General features: G+C 37.4%; 1 protein-coding gene across 3 annotated transcripts in view; it reads right to left on the bottom strand.

Annotated features, from left to right (window-relative positions):
• Positions 1-16,403, bottom strand: part of LOC150085583 (phosphatase and actin regulator 2-like) — a 462,740-nt gene that overhangs the window by 130,926 nt on the left and 315,411 nt on the right. For all 3 annotated transcript variants that reach the window (XM_090373361.1, XM_090373363.1, XM_090373362.1), the window contains one exon: positions 12,908-13,045. In XM_090373361.1, coding sequence (XP_090229487.1) covers positions 12,908-13,045 — 138 coding nt within the window. The remainder of the gene's footprint in view (positions 1-12,907; positions 13,046-16,403) is intronic.

Below are 16,403 nucleotides of genomic sequence, written 5' to 3'. Positions count from 1 at the left end.
AGAGGAGTTTAGGGTGGCATGGGGAGTAACTTTTATTGGTTGTCCGCCAAAAGTAGTCATGTTTAATAACTTTTCGGAATGCTGGGATTTCATGGTCTCTACCAGAAGAGCCCCAGACTGGAGCTGCTTTACTCTTTTTGATGAACTTGCAGCAGACTCTATGCATTTTTGGACAAGGAATGGGGATAGTTTACTCAGAGGCAGCTCTGATAGACAGTGCAGTATGAGGAATGCTGGTATTTCCTCTTGTGGGGTTGTTTTCAACCTCTTGGGTTGAGAATAGTCATTTTCGGTGTCATTTTCTAGTCTTGAGCTCGATGGCTCTAAAGATGGAAAAGAACTATTTTCCATCTTTGCTCCTTTCAGTATTAGGAGAGTGGATTTCTTCTCCCAGGTTACCAGCCCAGCCACAGAGAGGCAGGAGCAGTGTTGCTAGAGTGACCAAGCAGTGTAAAAGTTAGTAAGTTAGTTTAATGGAAAAAAAGAAAGGTAGTTTTCCTTTTTGTAACTTAGTTACAATTCGTAATACTAAGTTAACAATTAATTAATGGGAATGTAAGAAAACTTTTACAAATGAATATAACTGTAGCTTTGATAAAAACACTCTAGAAATCACCCAGGGAATCACTTGATCACTATAACGCTTGGCACCCAGGGCCTTCTTCCCTGTAACCTCTGCAATTTCACATACTCATAAGGATGGTAAAAAAAAAAAAAAAGTAAAATATGGAGACTCATTTCAGAGTTGCAATGACAAAGTGGAAACAGACCTCTTTTGAAATATTATTTTTACACAATCCTTTCTACACTCAGAAGCAGACATGTAAAGTAAAATGAATTACTTTCATACTGGTCCTCGCACATGTCAATCATTCCTGATCAGATCATGAACACAAGCAAACAAATCATTGGTTTTTGAAGTAAAAGATAGCAGAGCAAGGATCATCTTCAATTGACAATCAGCCCTCTTTACACCTTTCAAAATATTATCTTCCCAAGGATTTTAATGGTTTGGGTTTCGGTTGCACTTTTCTCTAATTTAAATCAAAATTTGATGCAAATTCACTCTCAGAAAATCACTCGTTTTAAAATGCGATGCAACAAAATGCCTTTTATTCAATGTGCACCAATTAAGACTGACTGCAGATAAATGGGCAATTCATGTATTAATGTCTAAGATGAGTTACTGAAAATTGGCAAACTGCAACTAACTACTATGCTGCAATTTCAAGATACAAAGCAGTCAGTGAACTTTTTGATCACATCCTATCCATCCACACTTCCACATAGTGTACACAGACCTAACCATGTAATTCCTAGTGAAATTAAGTCCAAAATATTCTTTGTCAGAATTCAGACAAAGAATATTTTGGATGTGTAATGCACTGTTTCCTCAGAAAACACATTTAAAGTTGAAATGTGGCAACTGTATGGTCAGAATGCTAAAGCAATAATGTGTTATTTTTGCTTTTGAGTATATTTAATATTTTAATCACTTTTCTTTACATTGTATTTGTTTTTAAATGTTCCTTCTTATGTTATTTCTAATTCCGCAGCACAATGGATTTTTGTTCATAAATTTTACAATACATAGCGTACTACAATTAGGGTATATATAATGCAAAATATGTATCTAGTATTAGTACATTAAATTAAAAATAAAAAAGTAAATCAGAAGAAATAAACAATCTCCTATGACAAATATGAAAAAGAAAATCAGCTATGGATATCTCTAAAGTAACTTCTCAAAGTTGTTGCTGCTATTAGCAGCTATGAATGCTTCTGCATGACATCTCTACTTTGAGCCCTTTGCAGCACTTCCACAACAGATGTAATGCCTGTATAAAGACATGTACTCAGTTCCAAAATGTCTTTCACGGTTGGCCTCAGTTATGTACCACTGATTTTAAGTAACCCCATAGGATAAAAAAAATAAATAAATAAATTGAGGTGAACTCAAGACAGGGGTAATGAGTGAGCTGTCTAAGAGGGCTGCATGCCTAATCCAATGGCCTGGAAATGCAACATTCAGGTGAAGCAACCGCTTTTTGTCCTAGTGTTCCATTATGATGATATCACATTCCCTGGCATATGTGTAATGGGATGTCTTCCAATAGATTTAGAAGGACATCATACAGGAAAACACATCTGCCCACAACCTTTCAGGAAGCAAATAGAGGCCTCTGATTTGATTGCTTAAAATTCAAGCCCACACATTGACCACCCTCTAGTATGCCCTCTCATATATTGCAAGTGCCCATTCATGCATGTTGAACTCTCCTCCAGAGAGGAGGATGAGTCGAGTGATGGCCTCATCACTTCACAGCATCCCTGTTCAATAAACAAAAATACTTTATATGTCAGCCTTCCCGTCATACAGTGTTGCAACAGTGGGGTCTTACCTTTTATAGTCTCACCTTTAGATGTATAGTGCAGACAAAATTTTGACTTTAAAAAATCTTTAAAGTCAAAATTTTGATCCCATCTTTAGACACCAGTCTAAAGATGGGATTTGTGTGCTTATTAAACTACACATGATCTTAACTTCTGGTCCCTACTTTCAGGATGGATTCAGGAACTGAAAACAACAAGAGTTTATAAACATGTCTGATTTTGAATACAGAGCTATGGTTGTTTCAATTTTAAAAAACAGCTATAGAGTTTAATTGTAAAAAAAAAAAAATAATAGTAATAATAAAATAAGAATAATTGTCTTCTTTATATTTTTTACCATTGAAACTCCACAGTCATTTTAAATTGAAACAGTGAGAGCTCTGTAACCATTCAGAATTTTTCATTGTTTTCAGGTCTTGAATCAATACCGAAAGTACACAGTGTGTGCACACAGTCTTTTTTTTTTTTTTTTTAATCTATTATAAATGGGTAGTAAACTCAATCTTATTGCATTTGCATACCGATAACTGGAATTCTGTGGGTTTTTACATTACAGTATTATGGTGAAATGAGTTCCCCTTCACTGAAATCTTCAATCATATAAAAAACATAAATTTTAAGAATCTTCTCTTCATTCCTATCTACTTATTACAATGGTGACAATACTGACGCTATGCTGCGGCAACAGGATCTGGAAAGGTTGAACAGATGGGCTGAGAGGTGGCAAATGAAGTTTAACATCGACAAATGTAAAGTACTACATATGGGAAACAGTAACCCCAGAGCAACGTATCAACTCTGCGGTACTACACTGACAGTGGTGGAGATTGAAAAGGACCTGGGGGTAATTGTGCAAGCAGATATGAAGTTCTCTGAGCAGTGCAGACGAGCTGCAAGAGTAGCTCATGGTGTCTTATCAATGATATACAGGAATTTTTCTAGCAGGGATAAGGAGGTGATTATTCCCTTGTATAAGGCAATGGTTAGGCCACATCTTGAGTACTGTATACAGGTCTGGAGGCCTCATTTCAAGAAGGATGTAGAGCTGCTGGAACGGGTACAGAGAAGGGCAACAAGATTAGTGAATGGAACAAAGGGTTGCTCTTACGAAGAAAGGCTTAAGTTTTGCAAATTACAGAGTCTGGAGACTAGGCACCGGCGAGGTGATCTGATAGAGGTGTATAAGGCTTTGAATGGTTTGAGCATGCTCAATGCCAATGGGATTCTTCATCTTTCTCAGAATAATCACCTCAGAGGGCATAAATTCAAATTGAGGAAGGACGGATGTCGGATAGATGTGCGGAAATTTGCCTTTGGCCAGCGGGTGGTTGGTTGGTGGAACCGACTTCCATCACTTGTTGTTGAAGTTGATAGCCTAAACAAATTTAAAGCTCAACTGGACAGGTATTTCGAACGAACGGAGGGGTGAAATGGGAGTGGTTTTTTTTTTTTTTTTTTTTGGCTGATGCTGAATAAGCTTGCTTTCTTGCATCATATGCCTCTGCTAATGCTAATGCTAAAGGGACCAATGGAAAGTACAAGTGCTGGCAGTGCTAGGAAACAGAATGAAATTGATTTTGAAATGAAGATGATTAATTAAGAAGTACGAAGCAGGACAAAGTTTGTCATCTATTGCACGGAATTAGGGGTCTTGCTGCTTCAACAGTGAATACACTATTTCAAGGGACAGTGCGCATATAAAAGAACGTGTTAAAAGATAAATGCATTTAAGATTGACAGTGATCACAAAACAGCGTTCAGGTGCTATATCGAAGATGGAAAAGCTATTAATAATATGGATCGAAAATCAGGTTCAGAAGCAAGTTCTCCTGAGTCCAATAGCCATTCAAGCAAAATGCAAGAAATGTTTATGAAAATATTAAGGATAAGTACAGCAAACCCCAAGCCAAGTTCTGGGCAAGCAATGAGTGGGTAAATAGGTTCAAGCATCGCGCTGGTTTCCAAAACATTAAAGTATGCGGTGAAATCGGCAGAGCTGATTCTGCAGCTGCAGAGAAATTTTGTGATGTGTTGGAAAAAACCTCTTCTAAATCTCCACAGCCCTCGACTTCCACAGCGCCATGCATATCAGCTGGAGAGTTAATTTTGGCAATGATGCTTGAAAGTAAAACTTGCTGATGTTATGCCTGTCTCCTCTTTCTTTTTGTAATTTTGTACACTTTTGTAAGTTTTCCTGTGCATGAGATAAAAAAATTGAATAAATAATTCTATTTACATATTCATCAAATTTTTTTTTTTTGCTTCAATCAAATTCAGCACACATAGTTCCAAGTGCTGCATAAGCATTTAGGAAAATTTCGACTTCCGTAGAAGTCTGCGGAACGCAACCCATACGCAAGTCAGGGAGTGGCTGTAAAGTAATTCTTGGACGATGCCAAGCTTTATATTCCAACAAAACGGTTGGTATATAAAGCTTCAGAGTATAGATCGAAATTGGATGACAAAAGAACTGACAACCATAGTGGCAAAAAAGAAAACTGTAGGGAGATGATTATAAATTATCAGCAGGCCCTGAATCCTACAGTAAATACAAATAAGCCTGTAAAGTTACTTGGGGGGGGGGGGATAGGCACGCTAACCAAGATTACAAAGAGGTTCTTATATAAGATTGCAAAGAATAGCAAAAGAATTTCTTCATTTATGTTAGCAGTAAAAAGAAAAGAATCAACCATACTGGTTTATTTGATACCTATGGTAACAGTATCAATAAACCTGAAATAGTTGCTGATAAGCTGAATAAGTACTTTGCATCAACACTCAGATGTAAAGAAATTTTTTAAGTTGATACCAGTGGTCTAGCTAATACTAATTGGAAGTTGAATGACTTTATGAGACTGAAAATGGACTAGAAGCAGGCCTTTCAATTTCCAAGCCTTTTCAATTAAAAATGAAAAGGCTTGGAATCTAGAAGCAGAATTTGCAGGTATGTTTGTTATTTGGTTTTTAGGAACATCAGCAACTAAGGCCATATTGCTCCGGGGATATGGCGGCGGTCATTCCATGACCTTGCCGCATCCTCCGTATTTGGTGGTCACGGGCTCGAACCCAGTCTAATCAAGAAGCGTGTGCTACGCACTGCTGCTCCTGCCCACGGAGGCGCCAATTTGCAGATAAAGGAACCACTAGGTGGCAGTGATCAGTGTACTGATGTGGGATTTACTTAAAAATGTAACTACCATCAAGGGTAAAGGAAAGGGTTTTTGTTTTCGTAAAAGTGACTACAGTGGTCTCAGACAGTTTTTAAATTCTATACAGTGGAATCAACTGACAATGTTACCAACAGCAAATTCTAAATGGGAAGCCTTCAAGGAAATAACCATGGAAGCTACTAGGCTTTTCATACCAACTAAGAAATACTGTTCAAGATTTAGACCGAAATGGATGTCAGATGAACTAACGAGGCTCGTTTTTTTTTTTTTTTTTTTTTTGGTAGTTGTTGGCACATCGGCTTCTGTGGCCATAATGCACCTCCCAAGGTTTTTGCAGTACTTTGACCCAAGCCTGAGGCGGGATTCAAACCCGCGACCTTTGGATTGCCAGGCAGGCACTTTATCCACCTGGCTAGCCCGGTCGGCAATGAGGCTCGTGGCAGAGAAGAAAAATGCATGGGATACATATAAATTATCAGGTGACACAGAAACCCATGGAAGATATAAGCTAGTTTGTAATCAAGTCACAAAGGATGTTAGCCTAGCGAAGGCTAATTACGAGAAATCTTTGCCAAAGGATGCAAAGAAAAACAACAAACACTTCTTTACTTATGTAAACTCTAGAAGGAAGGGGATGAATCTGATTGGTCCAATTGATGTTGGTGGTTCAACTGTTAATGATCCTGCTCAGAAAGCTGACAAACTGAATAAGTATTTTGCATCTACATTCACACATGAGGAATTCTGTAAGGAAGGGGGGGGGAGAAGTTTACTAAACTTTCATAGGGAGCTCAATGATTTTGTAATAACGAAGAACAAAGTGGAGGAGAAATTGTTGAAGTTAAACATAAATAAATCAATCAACTACTGAGTGCCGAGCACTCAGCTTGAAGGGTCCCTAGTCATAAATGGTCGTTAGTGTAGTATTTCAAATAGAAAACTTTATGGTAACTGAAAAAAAAGTTTCTAGTACCCCAGCTTGGCCTAAAACTGAGGAACTAACGAAAATGTTGTCTATTTGAGTCTTTCCAGTTGTTGTGAATGACAAGGGTGGGAGAAGCAACTCCGCCTTCTTTCTGGAGAAGCGATTAAAGTCTTGGGGATAAAGCGACTAGCAGGTGAGAGCTGAGCAAGACTCCGTGCAGGCACCTCCCCGCCACCACTGCCTCAACACTGGCTCTCTGAGTACCTCCTTGCTGGGACAACTCCAGCTTTGAAAATTGTTAAAAAATACTTCTAGTTGCAAAATTTATAAATGACCATTATAGAATTATTAACTAACTATTTAGCAACTTTTTTGTCACCAAAAGGAGAGTTACTTAGTACAAAGCGTGCTATCGCAATGCAATAAAAAATTGGTTTTTTAATGCAAAATGATAGATTTCAATCAGCATAGTTTTCCCTTGATAAGCATCGAATAATGCATAGTTAATGTGATTTTTAAATTTTTAGCTGCATTAGTGACGGAAATAGAGCGGGAGAGACAAAAAAATTACTCACATTTTTCTGTCTGGTGCCGCCATTTTTAATTTAAAAATTATATTTTAAACCTACTTGTTGAGCTCTTTCCAACATGTATAATAAGCTATAGGTTGTCGACAACAACCCCCCCCCCATTTCTCAGACATATTTTTGTCAACAACGATCAATGTGGTGTTATGTTGGCCCACATGATGTACAAACCCATGCAATATTTCAAGTCAATAGGTTGAGTGGGTCCAGAGATACAATGCTCAGACGGATGGACAACCGAGTGACATTATAATGGTCCTTTATTAGACTACGGACCCTAAAAAGCACCTGGGGGAGATGGAATCTATCCAATTATATTGAAGGAGGCAGAAAAGGGAAGTAAACAAACCCTCAGCCATAATTATGAGAGCATCCTTAGATTCAGGGGAGGTCTCCATGGACTGGAGATGTGCAAATGTATTCCTTCCAATATACAAAGGGGGTTCATCAAAGGGTGACACAAATAATTACAGACCAGTTAGTTTAATTACTGTTCTGGGGAAAATAATGGAGTCACTGGTTAAAGAAGTGATGCAGGATCACCTACACAAGACTGCAGTAATAGTTCAGACACAACATGGGTTTGTTAAGGAGAAATATTGTCTGACCAATTTGATTGGATACTACAATGTGGTCACATAAAGGAACTGAATGCAAAAAAAAAAAAAAAATTGATATCATACACTTGGAAAGCTTTTGATACTGCTGCACATGGAAGACTGCTGTAGAAATTGTCTACGTGGACTAATGTTATTAGTGGAGTCCCCCAGTTTTCGGTGCTGGTCCCATTGTTCTTTTCTGTATTTTTCAATGATATCAATGAAGGTATATCAGGCTTAATTTCCAAGTTTGCAGATGATACAAAGGTTGGTAGGGTTGTTAATAACAGTATACTACTGCAACAGGATCTAGAAAAGTTAGGCAGATGGGTTGAGAAGTGGCAACTGGAGTTTAATATTGACAATTGCAAAGTACATGGGTAGCAGTAACCCAAGAGAAACATACTAACTGTGTGAAACTACACTCAGGGAGGTGGAGAATGAAAAAGATCTGGGGGTAATTGTGCAGTCTGATGTGAAGTTTTCTGAGCGGTGCAGACAGGCTGTCAGAGCAGGCCATGGAGTCTTGTCAATGATATATAGGAATATTGCTATAAGAAACAAGGAGGTGATTATCCCTTTGTACAAGGCAATGGTCAGGCCACGCTTTGAGTACTGCATATAGGTCTGGAGTTCTCTTTTTAAGAAGGATGCAGAGTTGCTAGAATGAGTACAGAGAAGAGCAACAAGATTAGTAAGAGGAACAAAGGGGTGCTCTTATCAAGAGAGGCATAAGTTCTGCAAATAGTAGCATCTGGAGGCTACTGGTAGCATCTGCAAATAGTAGCAAATAGTAGGCACCTGCAAGGTTGTTGTTGTTGTTGTTATTTGGTTTTTAGGAGCATTAGCAACTAAGGCCATATTGCTCCGGGATATGCGGTGGTCATTCCCTGAATGACCTTTCCGCATCCTCCGTATTTGGTGGTGACGGGCTCGAACCCCGGTCTAATCAAGAAGCGTGTGCTACGCACTGCTGCTCCTTCCCACCTGGCTACGGAAGCGCCACCTGCAAGGTGATCTGATTGTGGTGTATAAGGCCTTGAATGGTTTGAGCAGGCTCAATGCTGATGGGATACTTCCACTTGCTCAGATTAAGAACCTGAGGGGGTATACATTCAAATTGAGGAAAGACAGTTGTAGAATAGATGTGCGGAAGTTTGACTTTAGCCAGCAGGTAGTTGATAGCTGGAACAGACTTCCATCTATTGTCGTGGAAGTTGATAGCTTAAATAAATTTAAGGCTGAAAACTAGACAAACAATTGGAGTGGATGGATGGGTAAAATGGGAAGGGTTTGTTATTTCTTTTTTTTTTTTCTTTTTTTTTTGGCTGATGATGTATAAGCTTGCTTTCTTGCATAATATGCCCCAACTAATGCTAATTTGTGATTTCTGAAATATATATATATATAGTATTGCGTGTGGATATGTTGGTGCCTCACCAGTAAAATTTCCCATTTGTGACTACCATTTATTTCTTTCCTGGTCATATTTTGTACTTATTTCCATAAAACTTTGAAGATTACTTTGTTTGTATACAGTAATGTAAACTAAACATAAGCCATCCTCTAAGCATTAGACAAGTGCTAAAAGTGAATGTGTGTGTGTGTATGTACATCTGATTATATCACCTTGTTTAACTTGCTTTGCTAGGTATGTTAGTGTATAAATTGATCTTTCAATACTCAAAGTTTCCAAGCAATGTTGAATGCTTGGAAACTAGGGTTTCTAGAATTCCTGATAACTAGTGGTTTTTTTTTTAATGGTGACATTCAAACACGAAAGTTATTGGAACCTACTATATTACTTTAGTATTGAGTATGGGATAAAGGCTGAAAAGACAAGATTTTGCTACAGACCCACAAAACCTGCTAATTAGCATTTAATACTGATGTAACTTTTGTTCCATTTTCAATCAGAAGTGTTCCATACATTCTTGTTTAGATTCAATACTTTTATTCATAATTTATTACCAAACTGAAGTTGCTAATGGAACAGTGTTCACTGTATCTTGAATAATGCACTTTTATCCTCCCTCTGTTCTTAATTATCAGTTATAATGAAACAGTACAAGGCTCATCTCATGCATATAATTATTTGATGTGTTCTATAAAGTTTATTTTTAAAAATTTTATGCTTGGTGCAACTAGTATGTTCTGTCTGTTCAGCTTTAAGCTTGCATTTTTTTTTAATTGAAAATATGAACCTATTATTTCAGGTTTAACAATGTGCAGCTGCTGCTGTGGGAGGGTTATTTTTTTGGTAGCTCATTCCATGCATTGCTGAGGTAATTATGTCCTACTGAGCTATTCTTGCATGTCCATATAAAATTGAGAAGACACCGTCTTATTCAAATGTGAAATCAACAGGATCTTCAAAAAGTTGAAGCATATGTTAGTTATTCAACATCATCATCATCTGTCATCATTCCACTATTCCAGGGGTCAACATATGAAGTTTCGCCACCATGCCCTGTCCGTGTACGTCTCTCCATCATTGATTTCACTCCAGTTACCGCCTCTCTCAATGACATTGACAAATATTCAACAAATATATTCAAATGAATATGTTCAATTACAACAACATATATTCATGTCCAGAGTCAACATTCTCAGTTATAGTAATTTCCATTAAAAAAAAATAAATAAATGAAGACCTCAAAATTCTCCGACCTGAAATTACAAAAAACAAGTTTATTTTTCAGTTAGTCCCATTCACACTCAATTGGTAAGCATTTTCAGTGCTAAACACCCAAAGGTTGTGCAGGATGATTTTCTCATCGAAGACTTGTTTTCAGTGGCGACTTCACCACTGAAAACAAGTCACTGTCATACCACCCTCTACTTTCTGCTGACAGAGAAAGGCTCGTAGCACTTACATTTGTGAAATGGTTTATAATATCAGCACTAACTGAAAATTGTAAGCTTTCAAAAGTAATACAGCTGACTGTTGTTTTGAGGAATATTAAACTTATTGCTACATCTGTAAGCTGGCATTTACAAACTTTTCTGAAAGAACATCTCAATAATACATTGCACTGTTTTATGAGTGGCACAGAGACAACCTTTCTCATGCATGATATAGCATGTATAGACACTCCCCGACTTACGGAAATTTGACTTTACGTAAGTTTTTGTCGGCCGATGCAAACTGAAAAAATCTGAAAATGTATTTTGCATCTGTAGAGATAAATGGAGGTATTGTGAAAATATCGTAATGTGAATCCAATAGCATAGGGGGGTTTTTTTTTTTTTTTTTTTGTTAATTTGTTTCAAGTCCTTGGAGGTTGAAAATTTCGCTATATTACTAGGCTATTTCTCTCTCTCTAAAAGGTCATATTTATAATGGAAATTGGACTACACTTTCATCATTATGTTCTTGTTATAAGAATCAATTTTGAATGCCTTTGTGATATTTTTCTAAAGCACGTTTCTGGACGTCACGACCAAAAAACAATAAAAACAATTTGCACTTTCCAGTTTATTAAGCTTTTCTGTTAGTGCAATCTATTATAAACGGGTAATAAACTCAATCTGTGATAATACTGATAACTAGAATTTTGTGAGTTTTATGTTATGGTATTATAGTGAAATGTGTTCCCCTTCACTGAAATCTTCAATCACATAAAAAACAAATTTTTAGAAACCTCTTCATTCCTATTTACATATTACAATGTTGAAGGGAAAGGGACCAACTGAAAGTTGCAAGTTCTGGCAGTGTCAGGAAATGAAACAAAACTGATTTAGAAATGAAGATGAAAATGATTAAGAATAAGAAGCAGGACAAAGTTTGTCATCTATTGCAAGGGAATTAGGTTTTGTCACTGCTTGAACAGTGAATACTATTTTACGGGACAGTGCACGTATAAAAGAACATGTTAAAGGATCAATGCATTTAAGATCAACAGTGTTCAAGTGCTATATCGAAGATGGAAAAGCTATTAACAATATGGCTGGAAAATCAGGGTAAGTGCCTCTGAGTCCAATGGCAACAAGAATGCCAAGAAGAATGCTTCTTGCAATACCAAGCAAAAGCAAGAAGTATTTATGAAGATATTAAGGATAAGTACAGTGAATCCCAAGCCAAGTTCGTGGCAAGCAACGGGTGGTTTAATAGGTAAATGGCGCATGGAAGAAAATATGCTCACGCATGTAAAAGGCTTCGAAGGGTTTGAAAAATATGAATCATATGAAGTGGTTACAGATAAGATTGTAATGGTTGCAGAGCTATTTCAGTTGGAGGTTGTCACCAAATACGTGGAGGAGTTAATAGAGGAAGAAGAGAAGGGATCATCTAATGAAGAACTTATTGACTTGCAGGCAGCGATAGTGAAAGAAGAAAATGCTGACGAAGCCCATGATGAACCAAATGACAAGCCGAGACGCTTCATCACCAGAGAGAGATGGCATTGTCGATGCAATTTCGTGAAATTGCATCGACAATGGCAAGGTTTGAGAAGATGGATCCTGACAGCTAAAAGTTAAGAGGGGTGAATGATATGCTTGCTTGCTATGAAGAAATCTACGATGAAAAAAATAAAGCCACCGTCCAGTCATTCATTAATGTGTTCTTTCGTAAGCTTGAGTGGCTGACCCCTTCTAAACCTCCACAGCCCTCAACCTCTGTAGCGGCATACTTATCAGCAAAAGATGGTGATCGATTCTGGCAATGATGCTGGGGAGGTAAAATTTACTGGCGTTATGCCTGCCTCCTCTCTTTTTTTGTAATTTTATAATTTTGAAATTTTTAAATTGAACACTTTTGTAATTTTTCCTGCACATGAGATAAAAAATTGAATAAATACAATAAATAATTCTATTCACATGTTCATTGAACATTTCTTTTTTGATTCAATCAATTCAGCAAGCACAGTTGCAAGTGCTGCACAAGCATGGGGAAAATTCCGACTTACATAGAGTTCCACAGAATGCAACCCTTACATTAATCGGGGAGTGACTGTACTTTTAAACTGCTTACACCAATTGCAAACTGATTTAGATGTTCCCCTCTGGTGGATGTGATGGGATTAAAAAAAAAAAAAAAAACTCAGTTTATTTAAATTTTATTTTATCATGTAGGAAAAATAGGTCTGAAGTTAATTTATTTCAGTTATTATAAACATGAAATTGATATCAATGCATTAAAGTGGCATAATGCATTAGAAAAAATGTTATTTTAACAAAATGATTATTATTACCACCTGCATATATTTCTGTTTATGAATAATTAAGTACCTTATCTCTGGGTGTAAGACGAGTCCATGGTTTATCTGCACGACGATCATAATCTTGTGCTTGCGTTACCTCCACGTAATCACTGAAACGAATAATTTTTCGCTCCTTAAGTTCCTCAATTGTTGGACGAAAGCTCAGCTGCAAAACAAATATTTTTCCTTCTTTCTCAATATAACATATACATAAAATTTCTGTTTATTACACAGAAAAAAATTTGAATAAACAAATATAGTTATCTAAACACGTCTAAACAAACATATCTAAACAAACAGGACTACACAACTTCTTAATCAGATTGGACACAAGGTTATTGCATGTTAGTGGCTATGCATATTACCATAGTAAATGTTCCAATTCACAAACTTTATGTAAGAAGTCAGATGACAAACTATGTAACTCAATTAAATAAAAAGTATGGAGAGGCTCACGGGCAGTCAATGCAATCTGAGATATTTTTGCCAGGTATAATAAATATACATCAAATACTCATCAAAAATAAGAACATTATTCTAACATATCTATTATAGTTATATACTCTTTGTATCCAATCTATGAGGAATTAAGGATTATACTAAATTAAACAAATACTAAGTTAATATTAAGTTAAACACTACAGATGGGGAAGATACCCATATAGTATAGTTTAATAATTAGTTTTATCATGATCATTCAAGAAATATATGCTCCTAGCTTATATTTTCATTTTGTTCTATCTCTCCACAATCAAAGTGGCTTCTAGAAATTAATCTATACCTATAGTCTAGATCAGTGCTACTCAAAGTGTGGTCTGTGGACCGGTGCTGCTCTGCGAACTGTTTATTACCTGTCTGCAATGAATTTGAAATTCATTGCAGAAGGTTACCAGTCCACGATGATTCATCCATTACCAGTTCACGATGATTTGTATTTTGCAAGTATCGGTCTGTGACGGATTGGAAATAAAAGAAACTGGACCTTCATCACAGACAGTTTGAGAGGCACTGGTCTAGATGACTAAGGCCATACTACTACTATGCACCAATTCAATTTCGGGAGCAGATCAGCCAGAAAGATCAGACATTCCACCAGGACTACCATAAACAAGTATAGGCTGTTTTTTCCATGTGCAGTAGTGGTGGGGGAAACCAAAGTACCAAGGGCAGCAAACTTGGGATTCAGCGTTTCCAAGGAAATGGCCTGTCACCAGACTACAGGAATAATGGAGAACATACTCTTCCAGAACAGGGGTCTGGGTGACTTAGTCCCTCCACAGACCTCAGTTTGTATACACACGTGCCATCAGTAACTAAGCATATTTCCCCCCTCCCCCGTCATGTTGCATCCTTCACCTCAGTGCACCTAATTGATACATCACACACAAACACTGTCTATCACAGCAGCTGCAGTGCCTATACAGTAACCCACATTGATGGAACAGGTAGTTCCTTGCACAGATTGCTTAAAGTAAGAGGAGGCACACCCAGTACTTGAGTACTGTTAATCCAATGACTACAGAGATGAAACTGGCCATACCTATAACAATTATGGCAACAAACCTATGAAAACCTATCTGGGTGCCTAGTTTTCATACGCACCCAGATCCCAGTAGCAAGGGCTATTACAAAACCACAGCAGCCAGAAGCAGGCCCATTCTTTGAGGCTAGTTTCAATAAACCCCTTTTAACATGTGCACTGCCACTTTAAACATCAAGATAATTTTTTGTCTAGCAATCTTCACACAGGAACCAACAAATTCATTCATGGTAAGTCAGTTGGTTTTTGTTGACACATGATTACTGTCTTTGTTCACCATGTGAACAAAGACAGTAATCATGTGTCAACTAGATTTTTGGAAAAATCTAGATTTTAAAATTTTTATTGCTATTGGATAGCACACCAGGCCGTCCAAAAGATTTAAGTCATCCAAACATTGAAGTCATGTTCCTACCACCACAGTTTTACTAGATTAATACAACTTCTAAGGGGCTTAGAGGGTATCCTGTGTGTTATCAGACACTCAGCCTAAAACACTGATGGATCCAATATCTCTCTATTACAGAAGATTTAGGAGAAGTCCGGTTGGCCTGCCTCCCTAAAATCCACTCATGCACACCTTGTCGATGGTAAGCCCTGTTACGTCACTTAGGTGGCAACGAACGTGTAGAGTGGTTCTCTTCAAGAAGCCTGGTCAGCGTGAAGAGGAAAAGACCAAACCCTCCAGCATATGACAGCAAAACAACACAAATGGCCCTCAGTCCCCAGCAGCTTTCACTCTCCCTCTTACGGCAGCGAGATGATCAGAGTGGAAGCAGAGGGTGCTAAGAATCGCTGGGTATGACCAAGCTGCCATACACGGAAACTGAACTTGGCCTGTTATAACGTAAGATCACTCATCGGTGAAGACAGGATATTAGAACTGGAAAAGGAATTAGAAAATGTGAATTGGAATATCATCGGTTTGACTGAAACAAGAAAAAATGAATCACTTATAAGTTTATCAAGTGGAAATCTGCTGTACACCAATGAAAACAGTGAAAAGAGTGAAGGTGGAGTTGGCTTTCTGGTCCATAAAGATTTTAAAAACAATATTTTGGAATTCAAAAGTACATCACCAAGGGTGTCAAGACTAATACGCAAGATTTCTAAGAGGTACAAGCTAAAGATTATAATGATTTATGCACCAACATCGAGCCATGATGATGAAGAGGTTGAAGAAATGTACACTGAAACTGAGAGTCATCTCTATGAGCAGAAAACCCACTACACTATTATAATGGGAGACTTCAATGCTAAGGTTGGAAAAACACAAAACAGTGCAGAAAGAGGAACTATCGGAAATTTTGGAATTGGTGAAAGAAATAAAAGAGGTGAAAGACTTGTGGAATTTGCAGAATCTCAAGGACTGTCAGTAATGAACACTTTTTTCAAGAAAAGGGTGAACAGAAAGTGGACATGGAAGAGTCCAAATGGATTAACAACTAATGAAATCAACTTCATCCTCACTAAAAGAAGATATATTGTGAATGATGTTACCCTCCTGAATAAGGTAAATGTTGGAAGTGATCACAGAATGGTAAGATGTACACTTGATATAGATGTAGGAAAGGAAAGGAAAGGAAAAAACTGACTCGAGTAAATAATACAAAGATCTTTGAGATAACAGAGGAGGAGAAAAAGCAGTATGTACTGGAACTTAAGAACAAGTTGGAGCTTCTGCAGACTGCTCAGGACCAAGATATCAATGAGGAATATTACAACTTTCTGAAAGTGATAAAGCCCAAGAAACCTAGAGGGAAAAAGAAATCCAAAGAAGAAAAAATTAGTCAAGAAACACTTGTCATGATGAACCAAAGACGACAAATGAAGAGCAAGAAAAACACTGACAGGGAGAAAATTGAGTATACTGAATTATGCAAAGCCATTAGAAAGAGACTCAGACAGGACATAAGAAGATTTAACACAAGAAAAGTAGAACAAGCATTAAGGGAAAACAAAGGATTTAAATCAGCAGCCATGA

The sequence above is a fragment of the Mastigoproctus giganteus genome, chromosome 5 (genome assembly GCF_048544385.1).
Source record: "Mastigoproctus giganteus isolate SK-2022 chromosome 5, ASM4854438v1, whole genome shotgun sequence".
Taxonomy (NCBI): domain Eukaryota; kingdom Metazoa; phylum Arthropoda; class Arachnida; order Uropygi; family Thelyphonidae; genus Mastigoproctus; species Mastigoproctus giganteus.
Note: the sequence above shows the minus strand (reverse complement) of the source record. Positions and strands in the feature narration are given on the sequence as shown.